The sequence below is a fragment of the Papilio xuthus genome, unplaced genomic scaffold (genome assembly GCF_000836235.2).
Source record: "Papilio xuthus unplaced genomic scaffold, Pxut_1.1 DF827542.1, whole genome shotgun sequence".
Taxonomy (NCBI): Eukaryota; Metazoa; Arthropoda; class Insecta; order Lepidoptera; family Papilionidae; genus Papilio; species Papilio xuthus.
The window spans coordinates 2,189,938-2,200,422 of NW_013531107.1; the positions used below are offsets into that span (position 1 = coordinate 2,189,938).

The 10,485-nt window shown below is 30.2% G+C and overlaps 1 protein-coding gene across 1 annotated transcript; it reads left to right on the plus strand.

Annotated features, from left to right (window-relative positions):
* The first annotated feature begins 7,264 nt into the window (after positions 1–7,264).
* Positions 7,265–9,781, plus strand: LOC106118851 (28 kDa heat- and acid-stable phosphoprotein). The gene is made up of 6 exons (XM_013313607.1): positions 7,265–7,415; positions 7,527–7,617; positions 7,953–8,049; positions 8,426–8,553; positions 8,911–9,096; positions 9,498–9,781. Exons 1-6 carry the CDS (start codon positions 7,406–7,408, stop codon positions 9,499–9,501), a joined length of 516 nt encoding a protein of 171 aa, XP_013169061.1. The 5' UTR covers positions 7,265–7,405; the 3' UTR covers positions 9,502–9,781.
* Positions 9,782–10,485: the final 704 nt, after the last annotated feature.

Genomic DNA, 10,485 nt, shown 5'->3' on the forward strand with positions numbered 1-10,485 from the left:
TCATCGTTTTATTTCAATAAATACAACTTTCCTGTGACAACATATCTCATTAAAACGAATGATGAAGGAAAATATATGTTTTGCTGTCTGTACAAAATACTAATCCCAATAAATTCTTCGTAAAAATACTTTTGTATGAAGCTTTGTCAAGGCACAAACTCGATGTACATTTTTCTAATTTACTTATACCATTCTCTAACGGATAATAAATTTCACTTCATGCATTGAGATTTATACTTCGTATAATAATTTATAAGACCCTGTGGGAGTCGGGTTTGAATTTCGCTAACGAGCCGACGAACGACTTGCATTTTGAAAGTATGTTATTTATCAAAATAAATACTTTTATTTTTAAAATCGTTGTTATTCTTTCTTAGCTCTGTTATGCCAGTGTACTCAATAACTTAAAACTATTATATATTACTTCTTTATTCCTCTGCCTATAAATGCTATAAATGCCGACAAAGATTGTTTATTGTAAATTAAATTCTTGTCTGCTTCAAGTGGCTCGACCGGTGAAGTTGATGGGAACGCTTTGTTGCTTCTCAAGATATTATTTGAATAATAAAATATCTTCTATTGTCTTTTTATATTTCATCTTGTATTTTGTTCCACATTAATCATAAATCGACATAGTTTACTAGCTGTTGCCGGTGACTCCGTCCGCACGGAATTAAAATAAACTTAATAAATAGCGCATGTGTTCTTCCGGACTATGTTCTACTTCTATGCCAAATTTCAAATAGATTCATACAGCCGTTCTTAAGGTACCTTGTAACAAACATCCATCCATCCGAATATTTGCATTTATTATATTAGTACTCGTAAGATTACGTTATAATATATTTCCATACTAATTGCGAACCTATTATTGAAAAACATATGTTTTTAATCTAAATGTTACTACAATAAAAGTTATAATATAATTAAGATGCATTTAATGTATTAATTATACATCATCTTTATAGATAAATTTAATCCGTTATATTAACGGAAAACAAATAGGCTATTTAATAGCCATATCCGAATGAAAATTAGCATTAACAAACGTTTAAGGATGATTAATAACTAACAACAGCATAGAAAGATTAATTGATATAGGTTACAACGTGTGATAGAATTTAAGGCGTGAAATAACTGGCAGTTTTAAATTTATTATCTGTGGAATATGTGGATGTTATATAAGGAAGAAAAAAAACGCCGTTATATCGCCATGACAGTCTCAAACAAAACCAAACAAAGTATTCGCACAAACCAGAAACTTGTTTAATTGTCACTGTTTGTAATTTTTCTCTATCAACATTGTAACAAGACACTTCGAAAATTGATACTAGGTTTTACCCGCGGTTTTCTTCCATTGTATTTTAATAAAAGTTTAGTTTATATCGCGAATCATGAGTTAGAACAAATAAATTGTGATATATTATCAGAAATTGCAATTATATTAATTGTAATAAATAATCTTGTATCGTCCCCAATGAGGAGCTCGGAGCCTAACCTAAGTTAGTCAACCATGCTGGTCCAGTGCAGGATGGTTGACTTCACACATATCTTTGAATTTCTTCAGGTCACATTACGATGTTTTTCTTCACCGTTAGAACGTCGGATAAAAGTACATACGTAAGTCGAAAAACAAATTGGTATATGACAGGATTCGAACCCAAGACCTGCAGATTACAAGTCAAGTTGTTAACCACTGAACCACCGACGCTTTCTGATTAACGTTAACTATAAATTATATAAAATTTATGTATATGTTACTGTCTGCTACAAATAGATGATGTATTGTTAATATTTTTTTTATATTATTACAGATGATTACATTTTGGTGTTTACTATTAGTCATCGTAACCAAATTCGCACTTAAATAAAGATGACAATGAAGTATAATTTATTATTGTACATATGAATAGGTACATTTCTTTTTCCGTTATGTTTCATATTTTGTTAAAATATGATAATAAATTAGTAACGATTCATAAAAAATGAGATCAATACATCTTAGGTCGTGTTTAGAGGACATAGACTTTTCTTAAGATAACATGGAACAAAGAGAATGAAGAAAAAGGATCTGTTAGGGGTCAGCAACCTAACCTACGCGTCACCGACATATTTTCAAATAAATTCATTGAACTAGTGTCCTACAATGTTCTCTGTTTACTAAACTATTTGTATGTACCGATTTTAATTTTTATATGATTTTGTCGCACTGCTGAATATGTATGTAAATTGTATTTTTTTAATTTATTCTTCACCGTCTACCGAACAAGATGATTCATCTCGGGACAAAAATTAATACGTCCTTTACATAATCGTTGTAACGATGATACAAAACGAATTACGTTTCCTTATACTTTTTTTTTACGTTTACTAAAGCATTGTGTTGAATGAGATTCCGTGTTAATTATATTTTTAAACCTTGCTAAGTCAAAGTCAATATTGAGCTAGTTGTTATGTAGGCTTTTTTAATTCTAAATTTAAAACTGTAACCCCAAACTCAAATTCTACCCAAAATAAATTTTGCTCAACTAATAAATTACAATATCGTAAATCAATGCTAAAACACTGATTGTGTTGTAACAATCCGGAAGATCTAATCTGTAAAAAGATGTCAAACATGTACGTAAAGTCAAACATTTACAAAAAAAATCACAAAAATCAATAAAAAAATTCTTGGACAAAACTTTTGGCCCTTCAATGAGTCAGATCACACAGTATAATTTAAATAAATAGAAATGTATTTATAATCTGTAAAAAGGAACGATATGGTTTATTTTTAAAGTGTTTCCGACATCAAAGGTATTCATCATAAAGCCATTTAAAGGTAATAAAGGATTCTAGAGAAATATGTCAACTGCTAATTTAAATACCATATTGCTACGCTATGAGATGAGTGTTCAAGGAAAATGAAATGGGTTGAACGACCTAAGTGTGATCTTGACGCTGGGTTCATAGAATTTTCATGACAAAAAAATATAGATGATTAAGCCTACTCGATTGTATCTGAGGGAAGTAAGTAATGAGAAACCCTATAATGGTTGAAAGAATCTATAAATTAACTCAAATTTTTAAGGATAATAGCAAGTGTGTAAGTTGGTGACTTAGAAGTGGTTCAGGCGGAGCAACTTAACGTCGAGATTGTCGCTACTTATTTGCGTCGTGTATGTAACATGTACACGATAAAAAAAATTAACACAAAACATTATGCCAGTTCCATTGTCGTATGCCTTCCTTGAGATAACATTTTATTGATCACCGCATGATGGATTCGTACATTGAATACAAATAAACAAAACATTAACGAGTTTTAAAAGAGCGGGAACCGAATAAAGTGCTTTATGAACCTTTTAAACGTTCCGATTTATGTTATACGTCGCAAGACCTCTCGATTTCGACAAATCTCGCAGCAAAAATGTGTGAATTCCGTGACATGCGCGAGGTAATCCGTCAGACGTCAGGTTTTTGTGTCAGGATCGCGCTATACATAGCAAACGGATCAATTTAACACGATTTTTTTTAAAGGAGGAGATCCTCAATTCATCTATATTTTTATATTCATTGATTGGAACATAACGTCACCTGTTCCCTAATTTAAATGATGAAAAATAGTTTGTTTTATAAAAATATTAAATGCACTAACGTCATTATCGTAGGCTTGTGGACACTTGACACTAAAATGGTGTTAATGTTCCCACATTGTAATGTATATGAAGAAAAAAATAAACACATTATATGGTTTTGGAAACAACATTAGGATAAAAAAATAAAGCATAAAGTTGCTACCTTTTGCAGATTTAATTTGGTCATTTAATAACTTAATCTGACGTGGCTGAGACTTTGTTTAGCATTCTGGACCGGATTTACGCGTCAGATCGCGTCAGAATTGTTTTCTGTTTATTATCATTATATTATTCATTATTCATCTTAAATTATCTGATTAATATCTTCAAGATATTAATTGTGAGGAATAATTTAATAATTAATTTAATAAAACAAGCGATTCACTTGATTTAAATATTCACTTTTACCGAATACCATCTTTGATAATTCCAGTAGCATTGTACATGTGTTATCACACCTTAGTGTTCGAAATAATATAATATGAGAAGGAACTGTGATAATAAAATCCATAAAATAGTTCACATTACGGAGTCACTTTCCGGATTTTTCGTAAAACTTAAAATTAAAGAAGACACAATGTGATTTAAAAATAATTTATCATTCGTTTGGATTCAAGCTTATGATATTTAGATCACAGTTCAACAGCCTACTTTTTTTCCACATTCGTATTTATAACGTCATATCGCATGATATGCAACTTCTATTGTATTAAACCGGATGATAATAAAATCATTTACAATCAATTGTTACGAAATAAACATACATAAATTACTACAGAATGTTAACAAGTGCATAGTAATTATCAATGGAAAAACAGATAATCCTGTTAATAGATCAGCCTTGAAGAAATATGTTCATTCAATTGATTTAGTTTTGAATACATTTTGTTCTTTTTAAACGGGGAAATGTCGTCCGCATATTAAGCTCTCTGGCGAAGAAAATTTGATTGTGATGTCCTGTTTAATTTTGAGAGACTTAAATCTATTCCACTAGAATCTATGGATGAAAATATTTTTTTTTCTTTGGGATGTACCGCTTTGTTTTTAAAGGGTAAATAAAGTACATAAGTGATAGGAAAGTTAGAATAGGAAATGGTTAGCGTTGGACATTTTAGCAAGCTACTATTATCAACCATGATGTCTCTAAATACTTCTTAAAGTGTATAAAACTATTATTTTTTAAATTTAAACAATAAAAATTACTTTAAAAACAACCAAGTTTCTAAAATGAAATAATGTCGGTCAAGGTTGTTTTTCTGCTTGCAAATGCAGCGTGGATCTGACATAGAAACCTGACGATTTGACAAATCGTTTCGCCCCATACGACACGAAATGCATCCACTTTATTTACATTGCCAAAGTCGAGAGATCCACTGACACAAAAAAGTAATTTCTACTTAGTTACAGCACTTATAAATAACTGCCTCGCTCAGACATTTGGTGCAAACCTTCCCTTAGTGTACATTTCGCACACTCAATCCACATTAATGGTTTCCCTTAGTGACCTTGATGAAGATTACTTACTCTACAAAATTTTCTTTAACGTCGACTATTAATATCAAATATTAATCCACATTTTTTTGAATTCATGCACATTCATAAATATTTCCTAACGTTAAAATCTTTTCATCTTGCATAAATCCTCTAAGCCATAAAAAGGTCAAAAGCTTACTGCATATTTTAGACCCTGCTTATCAACTTGATAATCTTATACTGAATCAATGGAGTAACATGTGGATGCTAATTTAAGTCACTTCCTTTGATTCTGTAACTTTAACTTAAGCTAAAAAAAACACAATTGTAACGTAATCTTTTTTAGAGTTTAATTTGCTGAATAAAACTACTGGATTTCATAATGCTTTCTTTATAGTCGTATATCGACTATAAGCGGTAATAAGCGCTACTCAAATGCAATACTATGCATTTTTAACAAAACAGACTAACAAACGACCAAGCGGCCCCCTGATCTCGCTAAAAGAGCGAAGTGACAGAAGCCTAAAGAAACATGGAAGAAGTCAAGTACTTGCAGATCACTTGGCTACATTTAATGAGTATTCACTTGCTTACATCACCACCATCCTTACGTTATAAATAGAATAGTGGGATAGGGAAAGAATTTGCCAATGTGTTTTTTTTAGTCTAATTCGTTGAATTCTGAATTCGCTAATGCTTTCTTCATCGTACTAGATATAACGAAGTGCCAATCAACAAAAATATTATTCACATTTTAATTAATTCAATCATTTTGATGAGGGTCTAAATTGAAGGATTTTAAGAATAATCCGAGTCGTTGACCATTTGGCTACCACTGTCATTGTGGTCATGATAAAATTTTAAAGATATTAATGTGGGAGTATTTTGAATTTGAAACAATGAAACGCGAACGACATTCGAGCGTACAATAACAATGTTTATACCAAAAATGGAAAATCCATAAAACAAAATCTTAGTCTAGAGCTCAATGTTTCTATCTGAATTATTATTTGTGTTATATCTCAAAAATCAAATCCGTTCTAGAAGATTTTTAGAGGATATACTGATTCCATAATGATAGAAATTATAATAGTTAAATCAAACTCCGAACTTCAACTATTTTTGATTTATATTTCAGCTGCTTATTTGTTACACAGAACTAAATATTATCACGTTAGAAAACTAAGAAGAAGTAAACCGAGGGTTAATTAATTGTTTACATAGCAAACAAACGCAAAAAAGTAAAGCAAACATTTTACAACAAATTGTAAAACACAGAAATAGTTGTAGCCATAAGCTAGTTAACAATAAAAGATTAAATTGCATTGCCGCTTTATAAGTGAGTAGTAGGGAACAACGTTCATTAATTTATTACATCTACTGTTTAGACAAAAAATAACGATATTGGAAGCTAACGGAAAAAGCAGCTGATTCATTCGAACTGTGTAGGTTATCGGTTTCAATATTCATATTTGAAAAAATAGCTGTCATAAAATAAGATAACTTAAAAGTGAGATGTAAACTGCAAGAAAATCTTGATGGATGTGACATTCGTTCATCAAAATCTAATACATCACAATATTGAATGCAAAAAACCGCCAACTCACTAAACAATTATACAAAACTGCAAATGCAGGATATTAATATCTAGATGCCATCAGTCACGTCAATTTACTAATGGATGGACATAAAGGGCTAAGTGATGACTCGGTACACGAGTTTTACATGATGTATATTTATATACTCTCGTCAATCACATTTTAAAACATAATAGGTAACTAAAGCAATTTCATAGTTACAATTAATAACAAAAAAATGTGCAGTATTCTGAAAAACATAGTTTAACAAATAATTTAATAATTATTGTGGTAAGATAGATTTATTTTTCAGAGCCTGTAGAAAAATATTAGCTATCCCACCAAAGAGTATCCCACGATAATAATGTTACCATAGTAAATGATAATTCAGGATCGATACATAGATTTTTCATCGCGTTAGTGTTAGGGCGTTAGTAATTTGAACAATTAAATTTTATTACATGTAAGTACACGAAGAAACAACCTTATTTGCCTGCGTTAAAAAATGTAAATTTAAAAATTTATGGTTTTGCTACCAATTATTTGAAGCTGGTACTAATTGCAAACATTTGAAACAATAAATAGCAACACCATTTCTTTTCCGGTACGACAAAGACGTCAAAGCTAAATTTGTCCAAAATTTTATTTGCCAATTTCATCAATCCACCGTTTTATTTAGCAAAATAACTATCCTATAACTGTCGATTATTACCAAGTGTAAATAAAACTTTTAAAATGCCACGTGGTAAGTTGCTGCCTACGTGGAAATTTCATATTTTTTTCGAGTTTCAATGTCGTCCAATGTTATTGAGAATGTGCTTTATATGATAACCTGTATTGTTTTTCGTCATTACAGGTAAATATACTAATCACAAGGGACGTAACCGTAAATTTACTAGTCCCGAAGAATTAGAAGAGCAAAGAAAGCAAGAAGAGTTAAAACAAAAGTAAGTGTATTTCTCTTTCCATTACAACAACCAAGATATTGTTTACGGCGATAGTATTCTTATAATTCGCATACACACATTTTAGACATGGTATTTCTTGATTAAAATTAAAATTCGTCTTAGCACAAGAGGAATTCTTTACTTTTGCAGATAGGTTATTGTGAAGAAATTGTTTCTCCATTTGCAACAGACAGATAAACAAATTACTGTATCAGTCACATCTACATAGTACATACATTTAATTAATCTGTCATGAATTAATATTTTTAAAACTAAGTTTGTGGTTTAATTAGCAAAAGCGCTTTGAGATAAATGCAAGTTGTCAAATATTTCAGATGGAGGAAAGAGCATGGGCCAAGCAGTAGTGAAGAAGAATCAGAAGACAATAAATCTGGTTCAGGTAGCAGTGATGAGAGTGATTCTGATGATGATGTAATTATTTTAATACATTTTTTTAGAATACAATAGTTATTTTAAGCATTTCAAATAAAGAGTAAGGCCACGGGCAATGATAATGTCAATGACCTTTATGTGTCAAAAATAGACAAGTTGAGAAATTGTAGGTGTAAACATTATTTATCAAATTGGGATATTCCTATTTAAAAATAATACTTATCTTAAAGATAATGTTTTATTTACTTTAGATCATTTTTATGTGCTAGATTATGGTGTGTGTTCATCAAATCTATCATGTGTTTCATATCTACATTTCATTTGTATAATTTTCTGTTTTCTTTTGCTGCAATTTAATATATTTAAAGATTATATTTTGATAGATTTGGCATAAACATGCAATTTATAATTACAGCAACCAGCAAAGGCGAAAGGTGTCTCTGGTCTCATTGAAGTTGAAAATCCCAATCGAGTAGTGAAAAAAAACAAAAAATTGAATAACTTGGATAACCTTGGTGATGGTGAGAAACCTCAGTTGTCAAGGTATGTAGTAAAAGATTGTTTTTGATAGTTTTAATAAGTAAATTGTTCTCATAGTACGAATTGATCAGTTCAATTCAACAATATCTTCATATATTATAAATGTAAATGATTGGATGGATGGATATTAGTTGGAAGGTATCTTGAAAATTGCTAAATGGTTATCAATTAAATTTGGCATGAATATAGATCTAAAACTGGAAGAACACATTGGATACTAATATATTTTTTTTCATTCGGCACGGATGGAGTCTCGGGTGACAGCTAGTAAATCAAAAACATGTGACGTAAAATAATGACAGTACTGTTTAGTATTCTCATTAAATTGATTGTTAAAATCTATTTCAAATAATTTAACAGACGTGAACGTGAAGAAATAGAGCGTCAGAGAGCAGCAGCCGCATACCAGAAAGCGCACGCGGAAGGCAAGACGGACCAGGCGCGTGCAGATCTTGCACGACTTGCCATCATACGACAGCAGCGAGAGGAAGCTGCCAAGCGACGTGAAGCTGAGAAGAAAGCTAAAGACGAAGCTACCAAAAAAAGGTAAACATAGGGTCTAAATTGCCCTTGCCTACTAAATTAAAAAAAAAATTAAAACATTCCAAACAATGTGACTAGAACAAATAAAAGTGGCATTTGTTTTTGTGCTATTTAATGTAAAGATGACAATTAAATCATATAATTTTCTTTTGGTGTTATGTGACTTGCTTATATTGGATGCAATAGGATTTTTATACTGTTGCTTATAGATTTGGTATTCCATTCCTCATGCCTAAAATTATTAGTTCTTTGTCAGAAAAAGATAGAAGAAATGGACTTCCATTTCTGTCCTTCAAATTCGGTTTCCAGGTTTATCTCTTTTTATCAACTTCAAAAAGAAGGAGGTTATCAATTCGTCTACAAGTTTTTGAAATAGCTAAAGTTTTGTTTTTTTTTGTCCACAGGTAGACTAAACCACAATAGACTAACAGGAATACTATTTTCAATGTCTAATGCTCATAATCTCAAATTAGGTGGCTTTCAAATCCTCAATGTTTATTAAGTAAATTTTATTAATAATTTCAAGACTGCATGGAAATATTATATGAGAAATGTTATCGGAATTGATATTTAAATAAAAAAATTACTATGAATATCTTATGACAAGATTTGAAAACTGAAAAAAAAATTGTATAATATGCCTCCTATATGAAACAGTGAAAAGAAATAATAAATTTCCTCAAAGCATGAAAATAAAAATATTACGGCTCTATAAGTGTTATTTTTGGTTAAATAACAAAACCTTATTTTACTTATTATATTAAATAGTGTTCATATCTGTTAATTATACATTTTTACAATTTGTGAAGTCTTAAGGATTTTTTATTTTATTATTTACGGAAAAAAAATGCAGAGCATGACATTAAAGCTGTCAAAATTGCATTAAAATGAACTGGTAAGATATATAGACATTTCCATGTGTTTAATTTTATCAAGAAAATAAATATTAAATCGTCTTATCTTAGGCAAATTGTAGGAAATTTGTTGTTTTATTTAAATAAAAAGATTTTAATCCACAGATGGGCCTCCAAGCAATATCTGAAAATATAATAAGTATATCTTATGCATAATTTTTAAATGTATTCAATGACAAAGCACGCTGACATGAAACATAAATTGCACGATTTTATTATTGTTTTAAAATCACATCTTGTTTTTTTTTCACAAATGTCAACATAACTAACTCTGAAATGATCTATATTTTTATATTTATTCCAATCAGTAATATAGAATAAAATATATTTTGATTTAAATTATTTTATATATAACCTGTGACTACGAGCAGATTTGAACAGAATTCACTGTCAAATCACTGGTAACTCCATAACAGTGAAAAAAAGCATTTGTTATGATGTTTGATTTAACTTTTAACTACTTCTTCGTTCGATGTTT